The 26,471-nt window shown below is 51.9% G+C and overlaps 2 protein-coding genes across 2 annotated transcripts in view; one reads left to right on the forward strand and one right to left on the reverse strand.

Moving 5' to 3' along the window:
- Window positions 1-26,077, forward strand: LOC140645157 (LIM homeobox transcription factor 1-alpha-like). Its single transcript, XM_072848411.1, has 9 exons — window positions 1-184; window positions 629-706; window positions 4,345-4,531; window positions 23,121-23,353; window positions 23,816-23,973; window positions 24,064-24,141; window positions 24,830-24,962; window positions 25,341-25,499; window positions 25,923-26,077. The coding sequence occupies exons 1-9, from the start codon at window positions 1-3 to the stop codon at window positions 26,075-26,077; spliced, it is 1,365 nt and encodes a 454-aa protein (XP_072704512.1).
- Window positions 13,490-26,471, reverse strand: part of CHCHD5 (coiled-coil-helix-coiled-coil-helix domain containing 5) — a 21,970-nt gene continuing 8,988 nt past the window's right edge. Inside the window, exons 4-5 of the transcript XR_012039943.1 lie at window positions 16,446-16,528; window positions 13,490-14,107 (exon numbers count right to left, since the gene is read on the reverse strand). The gene's annotated coding sequence lies outside the window, so the exon portion shown is untranslated. The remainder of the gene's footprint in view (window positions 14,108-16,445; window positions 16,529-26,471) is intronic.

Below are 26,471 nucleotides of genomic sequence, written 5' to 3' on the forward strand. Positions count from 1 at the left end.
ATGGGGCCCCCGCCGCGCTCCCGGCTCAGGCGCGCTCCCGGGGGAGGCGGGGGGCGGCGGCGCTCACGGGCGCGGGCGCGGACACGGGCGGGGGCTGCGCGCTCTGCCCCGCGCACAGTCGCGCCCCGCTCCGCTCCTCTCCCGTCCCCTCCCTGCCGGTACCGCTGCCGGTATCGTTGTCCCGGTAAGTGCCCGCGCGTGGACGGGGCGGGCGGGGATGCGGTGTCGGTAACCCGGGATGCCCCGTATGGGGAAACCGGGGGAGGTGACACGGGTGTTTGTGTCCCGTCCGTGAGCGGCACCGGCACCGGCACCGGCAGCGCAGGGACCCGTCGGGCCGCCGTGTCCCGACAGGACGGGACGGGACGGGGATGGGGGGGGGAAGCACCGCGGCCGCAGTCCCCGGGGCAGCCCCCGGGGTGGGCTCCGGGGATGCCGGGGGCAAGGTCGGTCTTAACCCCAACGGGACCGGGAGGAGCGGGATGGGTGGACGCTGCCGCCGCCGTGATTTCGTTACCGTTCGTTAACCGAAGCTCCGGGACGCGGAAAACGACCGGGAGGCACGGGCAGCCCCGACCCACCGGGGGGACGACCGGTCCCGGTCCTTAACGCTCCTCTCCGCCCGCAGCCCCCGCGCTGGCCGCCGGCATGAAGACGGAAGAGGCTCCGTCCTGCCTGCAGCAGGCAACGCCGGTCCTGGGCTTCGGTGAGTGCCGGAGAGACCGGGAGCGGGTGCCATGCACCGGGGAGCGGGGACCGGGGAGACCCTCCACCATCCGTGGACCGTCCGTGGCTGCCTGCCCCATCCTCATCCTCCCCGGGCCGCTCCGGGGGGGGCTCGGCGTGTCTGCAAGTTGCAGCGGGACCAGGCGGCCCTGCCCGCGCTCCCCGTTTTCCCCCAAGCGTATGATCCCATCTGCCGTCAGCGACATTCCCCGCTCCTCTGCGGTGTTTATTCCCCACTCAGGAAGGAGATTCCTTCCCCCCGGATTGTCGGGGTGACCAGGGGAGAGGGAGCACCCCCCTCGCTCAGCCTGGCTTTGTGGTTTGCTGATTTTCAGGCAGCAAAAGCTACGGCAAGATGTTGGCACGCTGCAAAATGCCATCTTGCAACCCCAAAGCAGCTGCGGCTCTGTGGGCTGAGGCCGTCCGTAACGGCAAACAGCACCGGCATTTACCAAGGCACAAAGCACGGAGCCCGGAAGGGACAGGGACACCGCGAGCATCCACCCCTAGTCTGTCCCGACCTCCTGGAGAAGCCCCTTCGGAGCCTCGGTTCATCCCGGTCCTTCGCTGATTTTAGGGAGCCTCCCGTGCAGGGCCAGGCTGCGGTCGCGTGGCCCTCGACCATCCCAGCCACGGGTGATAGCTGGCTTCGCTGACCCCAATTTTCAATTACAGCGAGGATAGCTACCCATGAGAGCCGGTGGGGCGTTCACGTGCTGCGGGAGGGCCTGGATGCGGGGGGTTAATTTTGGATAATACCGGGATGAGGCACCCGAGCTGCCTCCCCTTCGATGCTGGGTCGTGTCCCCCTCGTTGTCCCCTTTCCCTTTCTCAGAGAGCCACAACACGGTGGGTTGGGATTGCTCTCCGTTAACATATTTGCGGGTCCGAACTGTTGCGTTTTTATAAGCCCGATGTCTTTAGGGCAGCGTAAGGCAGAATCTCCTTTACTTTCAGTTTTGCCTCTTTCTGCCGGGCTGGCTGTGGGGGGATTCAGGGAAGGTGACGGTTTTCCTGGGATTTTTCACATCCCCTCTTCCCCCGGAGCTCGGGATCGCTCGCTCGTCTCCCGTTGTGTTACAGCATCGCCATGACCGTGGCCTTGTGCCGAGCACGACTCAGGTGTGACTTACTGCCAGGTGGCAACCTCTGCTCCGGGCCCTGTCCGTGCATCCCGAGCCACGGCACGGGCAGGCAGCAGGCAGGATTCCGCTGCCTCCCACCACCCCCGATCCCTGCCATCCTCCTGCCTGCTCGCTGAGCGAGAGGGAGGGACAAACATCCCCGGGGCTGAAGTTTTGTGTCTCTCCCTTTTAGACTGATCCCACATTCCCGGAGCTCCCTGGCGATTTAACTATCTGCTCTCAGACTAATTTGCTATTAGATTATTCCTTGGTTTTTTTCCCCCCTAAATTAAAGAAGAGTTGGGGATTTTTAGTCCCAGATGCCTCTAACCCACTGGAGGTTTGGCTGGTCCCGCGGTGACACACAGCCTGTGGGGTCAAAGTCAAGAAGGGTGAAAATATTTGACCCCAGAAGTTAATAACGGAGGGAAAAGTGAGAAGTGGAGGCTCAGCGTGGGATAGACATCCACGGAGAGGAGAACCTCTGCATGTGCCCACAGCCACTGCGATGTGGCTGCTTGTTGCCTTGGCCGTCCACGCTGCCCTCCTGGCATTACAGAGCTGCACCATTGCAGCTCTTGTGCTGCTGCTCTGGCACCACCAGCAGCACGGCAGACATTCATTTTTCCTCTTCTTGGGCTAAAATCCTCATTTCCACTCCTGATCTGCTGGATCCCAAACTGCAGGAGGGCTCTCAGGGTCTGGTCCCCTCCAGCTGATGCTGTCACCCGATTTCCAGGTCCCAGCACTTAATTAATGAGCTGTGCCGAGCCTGGGAGCTGCAAGGGACTCGCCTTGCCGCAACGTCCTGCTTCGCCCAGGCACGTGTCTGCAGGCTCAGCCAGCTGGGATGCTGGGGATGCAGGACCCAAACCCAAGCACCGCAATGAAGTGGGGCAGAAGCTGCCTTTGCACAAGACACCCCCATTTTCGGGTGCACAGAGAGCCCAAATTAGCCCAATTTGCCCCCCTCCCCCCCCAAACAGTCCCTCCTGCGTTGGTGTAACGACAGCAGCGCCCATCAAGGCAGAGAGCATTTGCCGTGGTTTCAAATGATTTCAGGACTTTGGGAAAGCATCTGTAGCTGAAATTGGACAGAAAAAGTGTTCAGAAAGCTTCCTGCTCGCGGACACTTTCTGACTGCCTGCATTTTGCCTCCACCACGGCAGTCCTGCTGGCTCCATGCTCCCCTCATCCATCCTCCTACCACCAATTTGAGCCTGCTGAGTCCAAGGAGCCGGAAAGCAAGTTGCTGATGAGCTGATTTAGGGTCCTGGCTGGGATCTTCATCAGTGTGGTCAGGTGTAAGGGCTGCTTCCCAGAGCCTGGGAGAGATCTGCAGGGCTGGGAAAGTCTCTGCGTGTTCCTGGAGAAGCAGAAAATCCTCTTTTTTTGGAGATGCTGCTGGGTCAGGGCTCCTCTGTGTCTCCCAGCCTTGCGCAGAGGTGCACGGCTCTCCACTGGAACGCGGCTCCTGCCATTTGCCACCGCTACTTGTTGGCTTTGACTCCTCGCCCTGGGACAGTGCCCAAATTAGAGCTGGGGTTAGTGTTCCCCCTCAACCCCACGTTCCTCCAAGGTGCAGCAGAAGACCTTGGTTGCCCTCGGCAGCTCACTGCCTTTTAAAACAGCCATAAGGTTCATCCATGGGATGCCATCATCCCCCCAACCCCTCGAGGGGGCTTGGGCAGGTGTTACCCCGGGATCCACAAGCTTACAGGAGGATAAAAGCATCGAGAAGCTGGAGAGGACAGAGATAAGTGCTCGTAAAACCCAAGGAGCTTGGCAGGGTGGAGGTTGTGGACATCGGAGAGGGTGCCGCTGCCTGGCTCAGCCTGCAACCTAGATCCGGCACACCAGATAGTGTATTTATTACTCACTCCTTTACCTTGAAGTTATCACAACGAAGCCTTTGAAGAGCAGCCATAGATTTACATGTTGATAACACTGAGGAGGAAGAAAATCCCAAATCTCTGGAGCCTTTTTAAGCAGCTCTTAGCACCAAATCCGGGGTGATACTGGACAAAATTCAGACGCAGGTCTGTCCTCTGACCTGGACCAAGGTTTCCAACAAGCTCAGCACCCACAGTCTCCTGTCGAGACGCACATACATTTGCTCTCTGGTTCCCAAATGTGCGTTCTCCACATCCTCTGCGATTCATACAGTGCCAGAGCCGTGGGCTTGGGGGTCCCCAGGAATTTACCACCTGCGGAGAAACCCAGAACCTGCTGATTTCACAGAGCCAACTTTGACATTTATTTTCAAGGTTGTCACAAAAAACTCGATGCCGAGCCTCCCTTCTCCCTCTCCTACACTAACGCCACGTGGCTTTTTAAAAAAAAAAAAGCAAAAAACAACACTAGATGATTGCAAGGAGTTATGTAAGGCTAAGCATCACTCCCCCCCTCAAAAAGCAGACACTCTTACTGCAGGACATGATCCCCCCCAGCACAGGAAACCTCCTTCTCACGCCGTCTTTTCCCTGCTGCCCAGGTTCAGACTCCAAGATGCGGGAGGTGTGCGCTGGCTGTGACACCCCCATCTCTGACCGGTTCCTCCTGCGAGTCAACGAGCGCTCGTGGCACGAAGGCTGCGTGAAATGTGCCGTCTGCCTGCAGCCGCTCTCCGGGACCTGCTACTGTCGCAACCGGCAGCTCTACTGCAAACACGACTACGAGAAGTAAGTGGTCTCCAGTTTTCTGTGATCTTTCCTTCCCTCTCGGCTCTGTTTTGACTGTGTTGGAGGCTCAGTCGCGAGGTGGGGTTCTGGAAGGGTGGGCTGCGAAAGGGCATCGTGGTGTCGGTGTCATGTAGGCTGGCAAGGAGCAGGTGAGATGATAAGGACCACAGAGGTGTCCTGCAAAGGGATGCTGTCCAAAGAGAGGGATAGAAGTGTTTAGCTTTGATTTAACTTGGTGACACGGCAGGGACGAAGAGGAAGAAGGGATGAGCTGTTGGCTGAAGAAGCAGAAAGGATGAGCTGTTGGTTGTTGGGATGCTTTTTCAAGACATGAGGGATGTCCAAGCCTGCCCAGGAGATGACAGCACTCCATGCCTTGTCCTTCTGGGACAGGCGGGCCAGCAGATTTAACCTGAGGAGCTTTGCTTTGCAGCGAAGGTCCTGCTCATGAGGTCAAGAAGAGCTCAGACGAGGACGGGAGCGGGCACGCTGTCCCCTAACCATTACGCTGGGAGCTGCTAGCAAGCCCTGCATGCTCTTGCAGCGGGGCACCCACTCTTTGGTGCGAGGGAGCCCACGTCTGTGGTTACGCCGCGTGGCTGCGCCTGTCTTTGCTGTGGCCAGGGTGCTGGGCTCTGCTCTGCTTGTGGTGGCAATCCTGTGCCTTCGGGAGGGTCAACACCACCAAACATTTAGAATAGAATGGGAATGGAATGGAATGGAATGGAATGGAATGGAATGGAATGGAATGGAATAGAATAGAATAGAATAGAATAGAATAGAATAGAATAGAATAGAATAGAATAAGAAAAAGAATAGAATAGAATAGAATAGATTAGAATAGAATAGATTAGAATAGAAAAGATAGAAAAAGAATATAATAGAATTAGAAAAAGACTAGACTAGACTAGAATAGAACAGAAAAAGAATAGAATATAATTAGAAAAAGGAATAGAATAGAATAGAATAGAATAGAATAGAACAGAATAGAATAGAATAGGATAGAATAGAAAAAGAATAGAAAAGAAATAGAAAAAGAATAGAATAGAATTAGAAAAAGAATAGAATAGAATAGAAAAATAATAGAATAGAATTAGAAAAAGGAATAGAATAGAACAGAATAGAATAGAATAGAATAAGAATAGAATTAGAAAAAGGAATAGAATAGAATAGAAAAGAATAGAATAGAATAGAATAGAATAGAATAGAATAGAATAGAATAGAATAAGAATAGAATTAGAAAAAGGAATAGAATAGAATAGAATAGAATAGAATAGAATAGAATAGAATAGAATAGAATAGAATAATTTCAGTTGGAAGGGACCTACAATGATCATCTAGTCCAACTTCATTTGCTTTTGAGCACCTTGCTCGGGCTTCCAGGAGAAGACAGGGCTGCCGCGCTCCTCTGCTCGTTGTGTGATTTTAATTGCGTAGATCAAACGAGGTGGTTGAGCATTAGTGAATCCAGACAGAGCTGAACAGAGGGAAGCGGCCCGCGGAGGTGGAGGGGCTGAAGGCATTTTGTAAGTGGAAAGCTGGGTTGTGGTGGTGTGATATGGAAGGAGACATCCCTAAAATGAAAGCGTGGCAGGTACCTGGAGGGGCTGTAGGACAGCTGGGGAAGCAGCCGCCCTGCGTATCGCTGGGCTCTGCTCTGGGCTGCGTGATTTGATAAAATATAGCCATTGCCGTGTGTGAAATCATCAGAAAAATCAAGTTTTTAGCTGTATCCCAAACTCAGCCTTGTCTGTGAAACTCCAAGAGCAGCATCTCCCGCAGCGCTGGAGACGCATCCCTGACTGTCGGCAGCGCCTGAGCTGGCCGTGTGGTCGCACCCTGCCCCAGCACTAAAGCAGTGAAGGTTTTTTTGCCTTTAGTGGTCATAAATGCACTTTTATTAATGAAGCTGCTCAGATGCTTCTGTTAGCATTTCTCACACTGTTGGGAGGTGAACATGGGATGGAAAATCTCCTCTCTCTGCCACTGTCTGGCTCTGTGGCCACAGGCAAATCCTTTCCCCTTCATTTTGACCCCCTCCAATGGAAAACTGGAGCCTTCACCCTTTGCTTTCCTTCAAACGCTGGTGATTTCCTTTTCCAAGGGGCATCGGGAAGGCCAGGGAGCCTGTTTGTGCACTCCTATTTTTTACAGCCTGGAAGCATCTTGCAGCAGAGCAGCAGCTTGAAATGAGTCTGGGAGGACACGGAAAGGGGCTGTCCTCTAAGGACGGCTTCGTGTCCCCAGTTCTGCCTTCCCCTGGCAGCCACCACGAGCCCCAGAGGGCATTTTTGGGGGGGGTGATGTGGCACAACAGGCCACTCGTTTCCTCTAAGGTTGATCCCTGATCCTGACAGCTCTGAGCTGGAGCGGTGAGAGCTTGTTCTCTGGCCATCCCCTTTCCTTCAGGAACAGGAGATAAGCTGGAAGAGCCTGAAGGGAGTGCAGGATCTGCTCCTCCGAGCAGGACTTTGAATGATGAGCCAGCACCGCAGCCTCCTGTCTGGATGCACCAACCAAGTGGCATCGCTCCACGGAGCCGGGGCAGGGTCGATCCTGCCGGAGGTTATCTCTTGGCATGGAGCACTTTGATCATATCTGTAAAAAACGGAGCTGCTTCCACGCTGGCTGCTGGCTCTGTCCGCCTTGCAGCAGGGCAGGGGATGGCTTGAAGGCAGGAGATGGCTTAAAGGCAGGGGATGGCTCGAAGGCAGGGGATGGCTCGAAGGCAGGGGATGGCTCAAAGGCTGCTGCCTTTCCTTTTGCCTCTGGCAAGAGAGCTAAATAACCATGGTGACACTCCAGCAAATTTCAGATACATCGGAAAAAGCTGTGAGCTTCTCCCTCGCTGGGATAGGGAGCTCCTCGGAGCTCATCAGCTCCCCAACATCGCTGCTTGTCACCACAGCTGCTGGCGATGCCATTAATGCCATGGCACGAGGCACGGAGGAGATGGCCCAGGGTCAGTCGGTGGCTCATGCTGACTGTGATGCTTCCTCCGTTCTTCTCCTCTACCAAATAGGCATCTCCCGTGGGCACAACACAAACTGCTTCCCACACACTCCCTCCCGGCTCATCTTCCTCGTGCTGAGACTTCCACTGAAATATTAGTGGGGGGACAGTGCTGCTGCCCGGAAAGCCCGTGGCTGGTTGTGACCTCCAAGCCCGTGTCTGGTTGTCACCTCCAAGCCCATGTCTGGTTGTGACCTCCTGCGGCTGGTGCCGCTAGGAAGAGCTGGTGACACACAGACATCCAGGGATGCTGGGAAGACACTCCATCAATTCCCTCAAGTTTGGCAGCATCCTCTAAAGACTTAACGGTCCAATCTTATCTTCCCTGCGCTTCGTAAGAGGGAGCTCAGCCTCCTCCCGGCCACTGACGCAAGCGCTTGGCAGCAATGGGAATGGTAATAAAAATACCAGGGCTTGCCCACTTGCCCAGGGTGGCTGGGAGGGGCAGGGACAAGGAGCCGGGCAGGCACAGCCACAGCTTGACGTGGAAAGGAAGGACAGGCTGTGTGAGCATGGTGGCACCCACACTGTCCCTGCAAAGGGTGAGGGTCCCAGGATGCTTTGAAGCAAAGGAGGTGGACCTCCGTAAGGCCTCGGCTTTGGCTGCTGCAGACAGGAGCCAGCGCTGGAGTGGGTTTGACCACTGTGGTTAAGAGTAACCAGATAAAAACATGTTTGCAAAACCGGTCTGTAAGGAGCATCGTTTCCTCCTCCGGGCAGTCGGGTGCCTGACCCGAGGCCAATGACGGCATTTCCACGTGGGGAGACCTCAGCCTTCAGCGTTGCTTTTTTGGTATTGATTTTTGGGCAGGGTAGCGTGGCCACGCTGTCTTCTCTAGCACTGTCCTGCATTTAGCTGCAGGGCTGCAGACCCCCGGCACGGTCTGCTCCATCCCACTTCTGTGCTCCGAAGGATCTGTCTCAGCCGGTTTCAAAAAGACCCCTTAGGGTCTCCAGCTCCTTAAGTGCATTTTAAAGTTGGTGCTTCAGGCACTTTCGAAGGCGTCTCCGCTCAGCACCTTTGTGCTTCCAGCATGGGAATTTCCAGGGAGGCCAACTCTCAGTCCTCCTGTTTGGAAATCTTGTCCCCCAGAGTATTCATTCTTGGCCTTGACTTTCCAAAGTTCGTGTTTTTGGCCAACGATGAATCCCAGACTGCAGAATCCAGTGTCGCCCTGGGCTGCGGCGTAGACCGGGGCTCGCAGCACGGTGACCTGGAGGGGAGACCCATCTGGCATTTATTCCTCCTCATGTGAAACTGCGCAATAAGAGGAAAATGCTTTAATGGAGAGATAAGCCAGCAGCTGCAGCTGAACGTGGGGGAAGGAACGGACTGTTGATCTAGAGATGAAATGTTAAGCCTGAAGATGGATGTTGTTCTGCAGTCCCTATCATATAAAACCACAATCTGAAGGCTTTTGTGAAACTCTCCTCTTCCCCTTTTGCCTGGGGCCCAGCCAGCTCTCCTGTGCTTTGCTCAGGCACCTGCCCTGTAAATCCAGCTCCGGGCAGCTCGTGTAAATGCAATGGCTCAGGAGAAGGGGAGGGGGGGAGGAAGGAAAAATACTCCTGAACGATGATAGAGTGGCTGCAACGGCCGGGTCCTGGGCGCCTTGTTTACTTTGAAGTTTGTTTTGTGGAATGACAGGCGATGTGGGGGCTGCCGGGGAGCTGTCAAGAGGGATCTGAACCGCAGCCTTGCGCTGGCAGCCTTCCCCCTCTCCTCCACACTCTCCTTTTGCCCATGTGGAGATGATTTGCTCGTCCTCTGTAGAGATACGGGGTGAACTCGGCTCGAACCTGACTTGCAGCTCCTCCATTGCCGAGCGGCTGCCGGCACGTGACCGGCACAGCTGAGCACAGACCGAGTCCTCCGAATGCCCTCCTGGTCCTCAGTCTTTGCCTGAATTGCTGTGGTTTCTCCATCTGGTTGTAGAAGCGAGAGGGTTGAGGAGGGGTTGACCAGCACATCCCAGCCATTGGCTCTGCCTGCATCCCTTTCAGGGTCCTCTCGGAGCTGTTCTCATCCGTGCCGGGTGAGATGTGCAGAACGTAGCGCTGCACTTGAAGTCAAGATAATATTCCTAGCCATGAGGGTTTTGAAAGCCCACAAAAGGGTGGCCAAGGTTCAGGGAGATCCTTCTGAACCGAGAGCAGCTCATTTGCTTTTTGAAACCCACCGCAGATAACCTCAGCTACCCCTGCGTGTCGAGCAGGGATGTTCAGAGAGCAGAGATGGGAAACTCGGGCTCCGAGACCGGAGCATTTGGTACATGGCTGCCAAATTGCTATTTTGGTACCCTGGAGTGACATCCAGCATCGTCCTGTTGGGATTTTTAACCATTTTGGCCAATTTTCTGGGCTGTGCAGGTTAGGAAAAGCCCAGCAGAGAGGTGAGCAGTGCGATACGAATGGAGTTGCCCGAGAAATGGGAAATAGGAGCTGACTTTTTTCATTGGGTGGAGTAAGAAGGTTAAAGATGTGGGCGCAGGTGACGGCTGGGATGTGGAGGGAGGGGAGAGGGGACCAAAAGTCTCTTGTGCACGCAGAGAAGCAGCGCGGTGCAGCCAAGGAGTAGCCAGCAGCCCTGCTCCTCCCTGCCGAACAGGCAGGGAGCAAGGCAGTGACCCTCCCTGCCTGAATATCGGGGACTGACCCAGACCGAGCACCTTGGCAACTCTTCTGAGCAAGCTGGTTAATGTTTAAAACCATGTGGGAGGGCTCCCCTCCGAGCAAAGATCTCCCGGGTAGGAGAAGTCGGGACAGGAGTTGGACAAGAGTGAGCCCAGGCGCTGTGTGCAAACCCTATTGCATTCCAGGAGCAGGAGTCAGGCCCTAAAAATTATGAAATTGGTGTTGAAATCAGAAGGATTTGGGATTTTCTTGGCTTTTAAGTATAAAAGCTTCTCCTTCCCCTTTGCTGCGTTTGGGACATTTGGTTATAGTAATCTCAGAAATTATCAGAGCGCTTCCTGGGCATGAGGACATTAAAAAGTGGTGCTTGAGATGTACTTATAACCCAAAAAACAGGGACTTGAGGACAAAACAGTGCCAAAACATGACGGATTGCAAGAGCTGATGATAGCTGCTACTCTTAAAAAGGGGCTTCTGGTTGCCCATCCAGCCTCGCTTTACCAAGCGCCGCTGTTCCCGACTGTGCTGGGCATCCCAATCCTCTTGCTTTGAAGGCAGCAGGCAGGGATCCGTCCCTCCTGCCCCGCTCGGCCACGAGCAGCTTCTCCGTCTGCTGAGCAACGGGGTCCCCCCGAAGTCATGTCTTCTCCTGGCCCTCCCTCTCCATCGGGCTGGAGGGAGGTAATGAAAAGTGACAGTGCTCTGAAAAGTGAGCAAATAAATGAGATAACGAGCACCCTTGACAAGGCAGTGATGAATGGAGCCCGCGTGCCCGGCTAACAGACCCTGCGGGTACCTCCACGAGTAGCACAACGGGAGACGAGGGGACAAAGGAGGCGGGAAGGAAATAGCCTGCAACTCCTTCCAGCTCCTCTGGGCTGGGTGATGGGACCGAGTCCGGACGCCCTTCGATAGCACCCATTAGCGGGGCGAGTTGTGCTTATTGCTGGTCCTCTGAGGAGCATCCACAGCCCTTATCTTGAGATACTTTGCTCCTCCAAACTGGGGAGGTCACTGCAGCCAGCCCTGCTCCACTGGTGAGGACCAGTGGGACCTCAGTAGTGCAGAAATTGGGCAGCTTCAACCTGGGAAGGAGCCTGGTGTCCTGTTTTTAGGACAGCCCGGTGGGTTTGCAGCTTTACATCTCTGTTGGACGCGGCGGGACCGCTGCCGTGGAGCAGGACCGGTCCCCCAAAGCTTTAGCAAACAACCCAATCGCGAAAGCTCGTGCCTTTTCCCCATCCCAAACATTTCCTCCTTCCTCGTTGGGTGGGTGGCTGAGCCCCGTCTCCCACTGAGAGCAAAGCCCGTCTGATGATTAATGACGTTAATTACATGAAGCTATTCCTACCCCAGTTCTCACTGTTCCCTTGCATTGGTTTGTTCACAGGGCCCAGGAAATTAAACACTAACTCTATAATCACTGCGAAATGAAAGAAATATGCAGATGCGCCTTGAGCGTGATTAAGAAACCAGCCACCACGTGCTGTCTGTTCCCCATCGCTGTTGGATTGTTTTTATAATGGGGGGAATACATGGGGGAGGAAGAACTTTTTTTTGTGCGCGGCACATTATTTTTCTAGTTTAATTAAATGTAATTTACTTTGATAGATATTCTTTCTCTTTTGGGCTGTTTTTTTCCTTCCATGTTTTGTGTTCCACGGCTTTGAGTCTCTCCTGGACCCATGTCACCAACTTTCTTACTATTACTGGGCAGAGTTTTCTTAACCACCCAGCTCCTGGAGTCCTGTGACCATAATCTAATATCAGCTACACCTGCCTGTAAAAATAATTTGCTTTCTCTTCGGACGAGGAAAAGGAAAATATGAACCCAAAAGAGTTAGATATCAAAGTAAACAACTATAATTCAAGGTATGGGCTCCCCCCAACCAGAGGACACAGATGTACCTTAACAATCGAGCGGTTGTAAATGGTTTGGATCCTTGGCACTTCCAGTGAAAGACGTTTCTTATCCCTTTCAGGCTGCAGGTGACTTTACGGGCACGAAGCAGATATCGAGGATGCTACCGCCTGGCACCTGGGTTTGGGGAGGTGGACATGGTCCAGCAGGCAAGCAGTCTCAGAGCAGCACAGGGCTCGACAGCCTGCTCTTCAGGGCTGAGCTTATTAACGTGGCGCTGATAGACGTGCTACAGCTCTACCTTCCCATGCTCACAGCCTTGCAGTCTTGCTTGCAGAGCTCCCCAGGCTAGCTCTAGGGCTGGCCGCGGTTTGCTGGGCTGGGGAAGGAGGAGGGAAGTTTCGCTCAGGTCAGCGGTGGCTGTAAGAGCGAGGGTTTGCACCGGACACAGTACCTGGCTGCGTTCTGACAGCGTGCCTGGCAGTATTTCCCCGAGATTAATTTGGTTTAGACCCAGCACAACTCCAGCTGGGCTTGTGGGTTCTTACCCTGAGAGAACCGGTGTCTGGGCGAGGAGTGGTGTGATTGCTGCAAGGCTGGGCCAGCAGGCAAGGAGCGGGGTTAGAGCTCTGGGCGCCGGTGCTATTCTCATCCCGGCACCTCCGTTTCCCTCTCAGTGCCTGGTGTACCGCTTGCCCCTCGCAGCAGGTATGAGTAGTGCAGGGGGGTCTGGATGTTACGTGCACGCACTGAGCACTGCAGCTGGTTTGCAGGAAAGCCGACGCACTGCTCCGTTGACTTTCCCAGCATCAGCTCCTAAAGCAGCACACCAGGAAGGGCTCTGGGACACAGACTTACAGTTTGGAAGGCGCTGAAGGGTTGGAGGCTGTACCATGCTCCTGCTTCTGGACGCAGCATCTCTCTCAGTCCGGAACAGGGACCACCAGAGGGCAGCCGCGAAGGCAAAGGTGCCAGAAATAAAACTCCTGAGAGCCAGCTTCCAGCAGTGCCAGGGGCTGCAGTGCTGGAAACAGCAGGCAGGCAGGCGGGCAGGAGCTGTTCCCATGCAGCATGAGCATCCTGATGGGCAAAGGGGAGCCCTGAACTGTTAATGCTTTAAGAAACCAGTTTTCTCCCAGACTAGGAGATTCCTGGAGCGTGGCAAGGGGAGCCCAAACCCTGTTCTTCTCTCTTATAAGCAGCAGTGGTTTAGAGAGGATGCACTAGAAGGTATTTGCAGGCACTCGGTCTCAGCAAAGAGTGTGCACTAACGTGGGGAGCCCACGGCTGGTGTGACATTGCAAGGATTTAAGGGAAAGTGATTTAGGAAACATAGAGGTGCTGCCGTCCCTGTATTAGCACATTTCTTTTATTTCTAAACTTGTCTAACGCTACAAGTGTAGCACTTGCAATCTATCACCTAGTTTCTTCATCCTCTATTTCCTTCTTTGAGAAGTCTGTGTGAAACCAGATGCTAAAGAAACAAGGGTGACAGCTGGCAACGTTGAACGACTGTTGTTGGTGTCACACAGTACCCTGAAAACGAGATCCTCCGACCTGTCCTCTCAGTCCTCTGGGAGAAGTTAAGTTGCTCTTTCTCCCTTGTTTCTCCCAAGGTATTTTCCTACCTTCTGCTTCCCAATCCTCCCTGTCTTTCCCTCTGCTGTTTCTGCTCACTGATCGTCTCTAGAGTCCTCGTAGTTCCACGCCTCCTGCGTTGCTAACACGCTGCTGGAGAATGTGGCCCCTTCTTTCCTAGCTGTTGCACAAATTGAATTATAAGCCAGATCCATAATCTGCTTCCAGCTTTCACTTCCCCCTCCCCCTTAATGCAATTAAGCTTAAATGTGGTTAATTACAGTTTATCCTAACTATCTTGGTGGCAGCTTCACACATCTTTGACTGCTCACACAGGTTTCTTCCATTGTTGAGGTCTTGCCGATACAGCCGCGGTAATATCGGAGCCGGTCAGCCTTGCGTGGAGAAGCACCGTCCCAAATCCCTTTCCTGATTCCTGGACGTGGTTTTGCTGGTGCCAGGAGAAAGGTGAAGCTAGAAAGAAGCCTGGCCTGTAAAAAAAAAGATGCACAAGTTTAATTACCAATATGCTTTTAAACTGGTTACATTCATCCCCAAAAGCAGTATAATTCACTTTCAGTGCTACAGTAAATTTAGGGCCACAGTTTTAAGTAGAGAAATGAGCAGCCACGCAGCACTGCACCCATTTAATGAGCTTGTGCATGACTATGCAGCCTGGCTACTGCCAAAATGGAAGCTGCCTCATTAATCTAGACTCGAGCTCAAACCAATAATCCTAGTTAGTCTTGGAAGCGCAGTAAAGCTACCACGCTACTTTTGGATCACAGTCCGCTTGTGTACAACTTGCTACTGGCTTTGTGGACTAGGAGAGTCTACGCTGCAGTTTGTGCCCTGGTCCCTGCGGCTCTGGCTTGCTTTTTTTCCTGTTCTTTTCTTTCTTCTCACAACTTTTAACTTCCCTCCTCTTTATTCCTACCCCCTCCTTCACAAGTCAGGCTGGTCTGTACATGGAGATCTCCCTTGCTGTAAAGTCAGCCAGTTTCTTGAGTTAAACAGGTGGGTTCCTATTATGTGACAGCTTAACAGCTTTCACCGTTTAAAAAATCTCGTTAGATTTTTTAAATCTGGATTATGTTTAACTAGCATCTGCCTTAAGAGCATCCACACAGAGGGATTCAGAAGCTGACTGCGTTAGCTTGGCGTGCTCTCTGTAGTAGATCACTCATCAAGGCAACTTTAAATTCAATTTTTTTTCCTAAGGTCGCTGTTAGCAGAAGTGTACCTTTTCCCTTCCCAATCCTTAAGGCAAGGCTTAGTTTTTTGCTGAAATACTGTCCTGGCCACCTCTTGGGCCACAGCTGTTTCGTATAAGCATTTCAATCCTTTCTAAAACGAGTCTTGCTTTAAAGGACTTTAAAGGAGGACTTCTTCTCAGCCCTTGCGATGGGGATGCTGTTATTCCTAATCTGCAAAGAGAACCACGGCACAGAGAGGGTATGCCCAGAGCTACACAAAAAGGCTAGCAGGGCACGGACAGGGACTACAGTTTCTAATTGCCAGTTGCCAGCTTGTCACCCGGTGATGCCCACCTCAGCCCCAGGGTGCAGAGCTCTGAAACCCTTTGGAGGTACCGGAGGCATTTTGCCAGGAAAATTGGCTCCGGTCGCCACGTTAGGGTGGGATGGAGCTAAGCGTCTTTCCTGGCGGCAGGCAGCAGTCCTGCCCAGCCACCCTGCCCCGTTACTGCTGCGTGCTACTGAATCGTCCCCTGTGCCACCGCACGCCCCCTTCCTCGTTTAAAACAGAGAGAAGAGGGAGAGAGCGCAGAGTTTAATTTAAATCACATCTCCCAAGCTTGTTCTTTTCTCAATCAATATTGCTTTTTACATCATATCTAATCTCTTCCCCCCCCCTCCAAAGTAAAATTTAATTAAATAATTCTAATGAATGTTTAATGATGTTCTTTTGTCATTATTAAATCTGTAATAAAAGTGTCTGCAGCCCTTCTACCTCCCTCCCCCTCGCTTCCCCCATTAATACCCCCACCGCCAGCCCTCCCTCTCCCGTGCACACACTGTCCTGCTGTCTCTCTTTTTCCCTGCCTTCCCCCCTCTCGCTGTGACAACGCCAGCATTCAGACCTGCAAACAGGAAATGAGAAAAGGAGAAACAGGATATTGAGTTTGGATACTATCTGGATTGGTAATATCACCCCTAGCTACTAAGCGAAGGAACCCTTCTCCTGCCAGGCATACTAATGGAGATGCGGAGGCTTCCCGGAGCCATGCAATAAGGCAGGACAAAATCAATATGAATTGATAACTCCCAACTTTAAACCTGCGGACCTGGAGCGAGCTTTTGGTTTGTGCCTTGTTGAGTGGAGAGGGGGAAAACAAGAGGAGAGAGAAAGGAGCTGATGGTTCCCTTCTCAGGGGACAGCAGAAAGGTGCTGTCTTGGTGATACAGGACCAGAAACTTCCTCCCTTCCCAAAGAGGTGGAATCCCCACAGAGATGCAGTTCCCATTTTTTTGAACCAGGGATCGGAGCTTCCTAAGAGCTCAGTGTGGAGTAAGAGCCAGCTCGAGTCTGAAAATGGGGCAGCTTGCCAAGGCACTACACCAGCTCTCTGCACTTGGAAGAGAAAATCATTTCAAGAAGAGGGCAATGCCATTCTCTGGGCAGGCAGGCAGAGGTGGCTGGCTTGGGGCAGGACCCACCTCCTCTATCCCACACTAGCCAGAGGCTTTGCTCTGTTGTTCCTGACGGCTTGCAGAGTAGCCTTTAAAAAGCACCAAGTGCAGGACTCCACAAGAGCTCCTGAATCACAGCGGGAATTTTGCATGGGCTACAGAGAAATAAATGCTGCACCTGCACACTGTAGCTTCTGTGCGTCCCGCAGTCTGCTCTGCCTGTCCCCGCTCAGCTCAGGGTAGGACTCCCACGGTCTCCTGCTGGAAATATTAAAAAAACCATTTAGAGTATACTCTAAAGAGCATAAAACCAAAGCTGCAGCCTCATTTCCAGTCCAGCGCAGGTCTGTAGAGATTCGACAGCTGAATCCCACCTTCCTGCACCTCAGAGTCAGCCTAATGTGGGATTAAAGCAGAGCAGGAACATTTTTGCCTCTGCTTTGCAGAGGTGAGGGTGATTGCAGAAGCTGAATTCCCCTCCACCGCACTGCCCCAGTGACAGAGTATTTTCAGCTTAGGGGAGCCCTTGCAGGGCTGCAAGTGCAAAGGCAGCTTGGATGTTAAATGGGGTGTTAGCAGCTCAAAGTGAAGGGCAAGAGGGAACCGCTCAAGGTACACGTACTGCTGTCATCCCTCTGTTCTGGATGTGTTTGGAAGGAGTCTGCTCATTTTCTTCCTCGGAAGCAGCGGTTAATGCTGGCTCCTGTCAAGAGCCAGGATACCTGGCAAGTGTGGTCCTGCCATGCTCTTTCCATCACTGCAGAAGCCCCCTGCCCAGGGGACAGTGGGGTTTGGGAAGGGCTGCATGCTGCAAGCTGCCCCTCCAGGAAAGAAAGCACCTGCGGGTACAGAGACAGGTAAAACTCATCTTTGGGACCCATTTTCCCCGCCACTGAGCTCTGTCTGCAGGGAGCGGCTGTGGGGTGTGAAGGGGGATGGTTTGGGGGGGGGGACGTGCTTGCAAAAGTGCGTCCCCCCTTTTCCCACTGTACTTTAGCCAGTAGCACCGTCCCTCCCACCTCTCCTTCACCTGACAGAGACACGCACCGCAACACAATCCCTCCCTGGCAGTACTCAGGGAAAAGGGGGGAAAAGAAAAAAACCAACCCACATTTTTTTGTTAGCATTCAGCAGTGATATGACAGGCGCCCTATGAATTCTGGGAGATTTTAATAAAGAAGACAGGCCTGTGAAATTTAATAAAAGAGTTCATCAGATTATATGGTGATGGCTCAGTGCCACCGTGCTGGCAGTAATATCCTCGCAGTGGGGGGTTTAACCCCTTGAGGGACAGAGCAGCAGCACAGTATTAAATCTTTCAGTAGCATTTCACTCGTGTCACTTTAATATTTATGAATCTCTCTGGCTTTGGGAACCTCTTTGGTGTTGTTTTGCTTTTCTGTTTTGCTTGTGGTTTAGGTTTTCGGCAGCGGTAGTGGTTGTTTGGGGTTTTTTTTTCAGCATCAGTTTTCATTGCTGACATGAACAGAATCAAGCCCAGGGAGCAGAGCTTGTAACACCTCTTACCTTCTGGGCGGATGCCAAGGGCATTTACAGGGTCCAGTCAAGCAGGACCACACTTACGAGATGCAGTTTTTTTGGTTACTTTTTATAACCAAGAGCAATTACATTAAACGCTGCTCATGGTGCTAGATGTAGAACTCTGGGGAGATCTCTTTGCTGCATGCCCCGTCCCAAAATCCTTCTGTTCTACACGACCGTGGTGGTGCCCTCATCCTTATAAGTAATATTTCCAGCGATGGATAGAGAAGGTCGGGTCATTCCCTCTGTGCGACTGCGAAGATGCAACAGCAATAGTGCGATGGTGGCTCTTCTCCGACTCCTACCCCATCCTTCTGCCTTTTAGTGAAACATTTAAGTGAGATGACTAACACCTGGTATTTTAAATTTGTTTTTTCCGCTCCTCGGGGGAGAACTTTGCATGCAGCAGGCAGTTTGGCTTTGGTTAGCTTTGACTTCTGAAGACTTCTTTTCTGGTGTACACGCTCACATTAGAGGAGGTCTGAGTACATTTGAGTCTTGGCTGTTTCTGACAAGAGGCACAATTACATAATTACACAATTACAAAGTTCCTTTCTGGGGGTAAATCTATTCATGTAACCCACAAAGAGCTTTGGAGGGAATGGAGAGCAAAGGTAACTGTTGCCCCCAAATTACTCCTTCTTTCTCTGACCCAAACGTTGCTGGAAGAAGTCAGAAATTAAGCAGAAGGAAATTTTTTCCCCTTAATCCCCCAGTGCCACTCTGTATCGCTGAATTGGGGGAAATGGCTGTTGTGGTAGGGAATGAAAGAGCATATTGTGCTGCTGCTGCCTCCTCATTTCCCTTGTGTGTCCCCTTCCCCATCACACCCCTAGCCCCCAGCCCGAAATCTGGAAAGAGGCTTTGCAAGTTCCACTTCAATATTTCAGACGGCTACAATGGATTTTGCAGCTCAATGTTAAGTAAACAGACCTTGCTTAAGCCTGGACTGCTTCATTTTGACTAAACCCTAACTAAATAAGCTAGTTTCATGAAGCACAGGCCTCCCAGCTTATTCCTTGCTTCATTAACACCTTTTAATCCCATCGAGACAATCGTATGCCCCCCAAATTACCCTTCCCAGGCCTGGGTCAGCGTCTTCTCTGTGCCATGGCAGGTCAGAGAGGTTCTCAAATAACTTGCTGCTCAGCTCATCCCCATCTGGAGAGCTGGGCTCCCACTTCTCCTCCAGAGCCATCGGCAGAGAGAGCGGTGCCCTGAGCTGCGACAGGGGTGCTCTGCAAGGATTAACGGAGAGTTAGGCGTTGGGGTGTTTTACCAGGGCTAAAGTCTGATAAATTAAGTCCATGAAATGTCTGAAAAGACGTAGAAAGATCTCAGAGCTCCTCAGCTGTGTGCAAAAGCCAGGCAGATGCACGTGATCACTTTGCTGCGATTCCTCTTCCCACTGCTCCACGCTTTGAAACTTTACTGAACTTCTCAGGGGGGAATTAATTACACGCTGGGCTCTCCCCAACTGTTTTGTTATTACAAGAAAAGCAAATTGTTGATGGTAAAAAAAGAGACAGTGAAGCTGTAGGTAGGGCGAGGGAATCAAATAATGGAATTGTTTTTCACAGAGTATGTAACTCCTTGCTACAGGATGCTGTTGGGACCAAGATTTCAACCAGCTTCAAGAAGATGTTGGGCTATGCTGTAGTGTCCAGGCATAAAAAAGAAACAGAGAAATAGCGTTGGGACTTTCAAGGCATTGCTGCACGTGCTCCCGCCAGCCACGTGGCCCCAGAGCTGGCCTCAAATACCTCCTGGCAGGAAGAGTGTGGGCAGCTAGTGAATTTGGCCTCCAGCCCAGCATCAAAGCTCTCTTTAAGATACCGTGTATCTTCATCCTTGCTTCGGTGACACGTGCTGTCTCCGAGTTGGCAAACGGTACAGATGTGCTTGCCCTCTATCGGGCGGCTGCCAGGCTGCTATTCTGCCTGCAACACCGGTCCTCTTGCCTTGGGTGTCCATCAGCATGAAGAACCAGCTGCCAAAAACTGTGCCTGTAGCCCCAAGCCTCTCCCACGATGCTGACTTGTGAGTACTCACGATGTGAGTAACCATTCCGCTTGCTCCAGAGCTGCCTTCTTTGCAAGTCCCAAAGACGTTCCCACCTATAAGCCCATCTGCCTTCCTGCTACTGACACTTTTTCCATCAAGGTGAGCAACTCCCCAGCAGGAAAATCAAATTCTATCATTTGCAAAGGTAATTGATTTGAGGCAAGCTGGTAAGAAGGACATGGGATATGTACCTGCGTGCATGCACCTGCCTCTGCTCGCTGGATGGTTTCTGAACATTCCCAGGAATAAAAGTTGATAGCCTTACCACACCTCAGGCAGGGAAATCTTGAACAGAAATCAAACTCAGCTGGGATCTTGAGGAAACAAGGGTGTTAAGTAAGGACATGGGGAGACTTGGTCAAAATAGAAGCGGAGGCATGTGGACTATGAGGCTTATGCAGCGTAAGGGTCCTTCCAAAAGAAGTGGATATAGTTTTTGTGAGTTACAAGCACTTGGAAGCGGTTGGGCTGCCGCCGAGGCTGTTCTCTTCTCTGGGAGCATGCAGAGAACTCGCTCGTGTCACTGCTGTTCCTAAATGCACTTTTCATTATAAACCTGGGAACCCGCTTATTTTTCGGGCTGTCCCTCAGCGTAGTTTCTGCAGGCAGCCGCTTCTAGATATCGTGTAGTCGCGTCCACAGCACAGCCTCCCAAGCCTCCTTGTAACCCACTGCCAGCAACGGAGATGTATTTTGTTCCTATGGCAACCCAAACAATATTACCTTGACTTAAACGGATTCAGGCAATATTAAAACCAGCCTCTTTAGGAATTCCTGGTGTTGGAGGGGCTGAGAATTTTAATTTTGTGTAATGCGAGCTGACACCGTGTTTATGAGCTGCTTGCTGAATGTTTTCTTCAATTAGTACAAAGCAGAGAGGATTTGTTTTCGGGGCTTAGCTGGGAGATGGGAGGGTGCGAGCTTTGCGATGCCAAAAGTGTTATTGAGTTACGCTGCAGTAACGGCGCTTCCCTCACCTGATAGCTGCAAAAAAAGCCCTTTTCATGGAAATCTGGCACATGACAGCTTCTTTAAATAAGGTTTGCTAACTGCCTCGTCCCAACAGCAGCGGGAGGAATCGGCTTGGTGCCTGGCAGGTGAATAGGTCTCCTTTCCCAGCTCTGATACCTGTTTCCACGTTTTCTTGTTCTGCTCCATCCCTTTCGCCATCAGCCTGCCCACAGAAGCACATCACGCTCAAAGCTTTCCTCTACCTGCCTCGGCTAAGCAATATTCTGGATGTTTTCCTCAAGCAACCAGTGACATCACTGAGGCTAGAAATATAAAAGGACCCAGGGAATGCTCCACTTTCTATAGGGATAAAAATAATTAAGAAAACACAAGTGTGAAACAAGACAAGGAGTCCTCCGTCAGTGTTTTCCTAAACTATCCTGTTCCTTACTTGGACTCAAGTCGGGATATTGAAGTAAAGCTTCTGTTTGTCAGGTCTATGTCCTTAATGTGTCTGTCCCTGGATTTGGGGCTCTGGGGCAGAACCAGCTTGGCCCGGGTGTGTTACAGGAGTAAACCCGTCTCTGAAAGATACGGTAAGACCAGATGGGAGCTTGGGGCTAGCGTGTCTCAAAGTCAAATGGTATTTGTGTCACTAGATTCAGCTACACGACAGCATAGAGCGAAGCCATGCAGATCTTTCTTTGGGGACAGTAATTCTCCCAGCCAAGATGCAAAGAAGAGTCGGTACTCACTTTTAAACCAGTTGTTTGAAGAATAAGGGACAGAAACCTGGAAAGAAGAATAGTTTGATTGCCCACAATTGGCAGAACTAATTAGAAGTGGTTCTCAAGAAGATAAAGACATGACAAAGTCTAGTTGCTGGGCACGGAATAAAGGAAGTTTCAAATTGGAAATAAGGAATGAGGAGCCAGTTAGCCTCTGGAACCTCTTCCAAATGGATGCGGACAGATCTTCCTTCACTCGGAGCCTCCAGACCGCGACTGGCTGGCCTTTGCTGTACATCTACCACCAGCGAACAGGCTTGAGGTGGGAGTCCCTGGGCAAGATTCTCTGGGTTGCAATGAACACGGCGTCAGACTACATCACCATTATCTTCCATCTGGGCTTAAAGTCCAGGAACGTTAATAACTTAATGTTTAGTAATATGTCTCATGTTCCTGACTGATCCCAGATAGCTGTGATCATGGATTGGCTCTATCGTTGGGTCTTTTTATTCTTTTCAGTATTTCACTTCTGCTGTAACAGAAGGATGTTGGTGTTAGGAAAGGGACAATTTGGACTCAGCCCAGATTTGGACTGGGATTGTGCCTGGAGCACGCTCCCAGTTTGCTCCTTCATGAAGACAGTAAGAGGTTGTGGTTAAGAGGCTGCTCTTTACACCCACCTTTTACAACTCAAATTCGATTATTATTTTTCAAGTGTGACTTACAGAAAGACAAAGAGGAAAGGGGGAGAGAAAGAGAGACGGGGAGCGAGAGAGGAACATGCATGCAAACACGCTCACACAAAGGAGAGAGAAATCCCACACCATTCCAGTTGGAATGTCCCAGACACTTCAGCCGAAAGCCACCGCACAGCACAAATCCATGGTGGTATTTGGAAGGGATGAGCCCACCCCTGTAAGCCTCTTCATCCTGCTCCACAGAGTTTGCCAGGAGGATTAACCCAGTCTTGTTCTCAATCCCAGTTTATGAGTTCCCTGCTGGTGGGGAAGATCCTGTGTGTTTAAACAACAGCCTAATTAATCCCTATTTTATTACTTTCTCTTGTCAAGTGGCTAAATAGAAGCTGTCAGCCGGCAGCCACCACCGCTCGCATTTGTTTAGATCCCAAATTACTTCATCAGAACCATCTGCTCTGTACGCGGGGCGCTCAGCAGTTGTTTATTTCTCTCTCTGGACACGGTATGGGGCACAAACAGCCTTCCCCGTGGGACTCCCTGCGTAAGGCTCCTCCAAGCCCTGGAGATGGTCCCAGAGGGGTCCCCAAACTCCTCTCACTAGGAGCAACCTAACAAAGCCAGGCAGTGAACAGCCCTAGAGAGGAAGAGGGGACATAGAGCTCTGTCCTATTGGGCCAGGCACGTTCGTGTTCCTCCCTGGGGCTAAGGAAGGTCAGAACGCCCCAAAGCCCAGTTGGGATGTACGCTTGTTGCTGGGATGTGCTAGCACAGCTCCAACCATCCACCCCCTTCTTCCCTTGGCTTTCTGAGCCTCAGTCCAGGGCTGATCTTCCCTGCCCAAGTGTCTAACCACCAGGACCTTCTTTGCAGGCTGTTCCAGACCAAGTGCAGCAGCTGCTTGAAGGCGATCGCCCCCTCCGAGCTCATCATGCGGGTGCTGGAGAACGTCTACCACGTTCACTGCTTCTACTGCTGCGAGTGTGAGCGGCGCCTGCAGCGGGGAGATGAGTTTGTGCTCAAGGAGGGGCAGCTGCTCTGCCGCAGTGACTATGAGAAGGAGAAGGAGATGCTGAGCGCTATCAGCCCGGCACCCACTGAATCCGGTGAGGGGCCGGGGCTGGAGCAGAGGGTGGGGAACCAGGGTGAACCTTGTAGAGGGCAGGTATCGCCTGGTCCCTAATCAACTATAGGGAAGGCTTCAGAGGGAGGAGATGGAGGTAGGTGGAGGTTGTAGCATCTCTTCCCCATGGTGATAGGCAGCCAAGGGGGTACCAGGCTGCTGAGATCTGCTTGGCTGATCTGGACAGGTTTGGGTGGGCTGCTCTGAGACGTTACAGAATGGATGATACGGGGCCAGGGTGGTCCATCAGCTCTGTCTCTGAATTGGCAGTGTTCCCCTGAGCCACAGCTCAGTCCACGAGCTTTGCTGGCTTCGTTCTGCGCTTCTCCTCTAAATCGCACCTTGGGAGGAGCAGAACTCTGACAAGTTTCTCTGAACCCTTGCTCTGGGAGATGGCCCAGAAAGGCCACTCTGCTGAATCACCACTACTGATCTTCCGTTGCAGTAAAAAGCGAGGATGAAGACGGCAGCCACTCACACGGCAAAGGCAGCGAGGAGAGCAAAGACCACAAGCGCTCCAAGCGCCCGCGCACCATCCTCACCACACAGCAGCGTCGGGCATTCAAGGCCTCGTTCGAGGTTTCCTCAAAACCTTGCAGAAAGGTATAAGGAGGCCACTCAGCACAACTGCTGGCTTGGATCCTTTTAAGTGCAACTTAAGTTCTGATTCAGCTCTCCGGGTTTTGTGGACAGGTAAGAGAGACCCTGGCAGCTGAGACGGGCTTGACTGTGCGGGTGGTACAGGTCTGGTTCCAGAACCAAAGAGCCAAGGTGAGTGACGGTTCCCGTGCCACAGCTGGGTTCTGCATACCTGTGGGATATCACACACACTCGTCCAATTAAAAGGAAACATAGAATAGCTTAGAAAAAGAGAAAACAGTTACAAGAATAGAAGAAGAGCGATGCGGGACCAAACCACAGGTCCACCTAGTCCTACAGCATGTATCTAGTAGTAGCAAAAGCTTAAAGAGAAATACAAAACTCGATTAATTATAGATGTTTGCAGGGCTTAACATTTTTCACAGGTTTTTTTTTTTATTACTCTTTTTCTACTTGCTTTTTCCCCCCTCTATAAAAAGACTAGCAGGATTTCCTACTTCTTTCTTCTAGAAGTTGAAACAATTCTAATTTTGCAGAATTTAAAGGGTGAAACCAGAAAATATGTGGCTTTGAAAACCTCACTTTGTAGTAAAACAAAGTCCTTTGTTTTTTAAACTGCAAGTGGCATCTCCCACAAAGATAACACCTTTTCTGTCAGCCCCGTTTCTCACGTGGGGCCGACCGCAGAGAACGTTGACTGCAGAGGAGCCACCCAGAGAGGTCTGAGCAGGGTTATATCATGGCAGTGCTCGGTCTCTGTGAAAGGCAGGCGGCAGTGGGCCGCTGCTGTGTTAAACGCAACCCGCTCCCCTCCTCTCTCAGTCAGAACCTCAAATCCGGGGTCTCTGTCTCCTTGCAGATGAAGAAGATTGCTCGCAGGCAACAACAGCAGCAGCAGCAACAGCAGGAGCAAGACCAGCTGGGCAACCCTCGCTTAGGGACCGGGAGAGGGACCGGTCGCAACAGCAGGCAGAGCAATGATGATAGCGAAGGTGAGGAGCTCTTGGGGGCTGCAGGCTGGGATGGAGGGGATTGACTCGGATATGTTTAAGAGAGAACATGCGCAGGAAGAGATTAGCAAAAAGCATGAAGGTTGTAACTGAATTGGTATGCACAAGCAGGAATAACTAGGTAATGTTCAGCAAGACTCGTGGGTACTCGTGATGCAGCGCGTATCTCCTCTTTTTGAGAAGACGACGGGTTTTTTCTGTTGCGTGTATGCACAGAGCTTAGTACCGTGCAGTGCTGGTCCAGAGTTAGACCACCAAATATCGCTGCAGCAATGCGAATAATGTTATCGCGACAGTGCTCTGACCCACTGCGTGCTGTGCACCCTTTGCTTCAACCCATCCCGCTGGTTGTGTCTTTAGACGGCGCAAGCGTTCACGGCCTGGATGGGCTCATGGTCCCCTACCCCAGGATCCCCCAGCAGCAGCTGCTGCCCCTGGATCAGAACGGCTACAGCACAGACTTGTACAGACAAGGGCTGACGCCACCCCAGCTGCCAGGAGACCATCTGCACCCCTACGGTAGGAGAGTGGTGTGGAGATTGTCCTGTCTCTGCATCAAAGCTGCACGTCGCAGTCCAAATCATGACAAGCCAACTCTGCTGTGACTGCTGACGAAGCCAGCAGCAGCGAATGCTCCACAGGGCTTGGACTTTGTGCAGAGCCTTTCCCAGAAGTTTGGTGAGGCCAGAGCCTCAGACTGAGCTCTGCTAGGGGCCGGGGAGCGGGGCTGGGGTCTTACCTCCATCCAACATGAAATGTTTGGGTGAGGGAGGAAAGAGTTATGCCTAAAGCTGATCCTGTGTATGGGGCTCACCTCGTACCTGCTCAGGGTGACCATGGCTCCAGGTGAAACATGGCCCTGCTGTCACTCTTTTTCTGTGCTGCAGCTCCCCACGAGACATGCTCACAGTCACACTCATTTCCTTTTCCTTCCTCTTCTAGACTCGGAAGGAGTTTTTCACGACATGGACAGTGACAGCATCAGCCACCTGGGAGACTGCCTGCTGTCAACGGCTGAAGCCAACCTCCTCCAAGCCCGCGTGGGCAACCCCATTGACCGACTCTACTCCATGCAGAGCTCCTACTTCACATCCTGACCATAGAAAAGCTCCCAGCTCTTCACAAGTATCTCGGATGGATGCTGCTTCAAATTCAGAACGAGAGTGAGGGAGAAGAAACAAGACTGAGACCTTCAGAGACATTCCTTGAGCACTGCACAACTGAGGAGACAACGAGGTCCGCCACACATAAGCACTAATTCATGGAGACCTTTCACAGCCTGAAGGACTTTGGATCGCCTCTCTCCTTTTTTCTAGCCACCAGTAGAGCGATGGTATGATGTTGTTTAGCTGTAACTTTAGCAGTTTGTCCTGTGTTTAAGCTTTTGAGCATTACGTCCTGCAAACAAAGACTGGCCAAGCTAACCAGAGCTGCCCCTAGAAGTAGGAGGTGCCCTTCCCACAAGAACTCGGTTTATTTAAGTCTCGGTTG

Source organism: Ciconia boyciana, chromosome 31 (assembly GCF_034638445.1).
Source record: "Ciconia boyciana chromosome 31, ASM3463844v1, whole genome shotgun sequence".
Taxonomy (NCBI): domain Eukaryota; kingdom Metazoa; phylum Chordata; class Aves; order Ciconiiformes; family Ciconiidae; genus Ciconia; species Ciconia boyciana.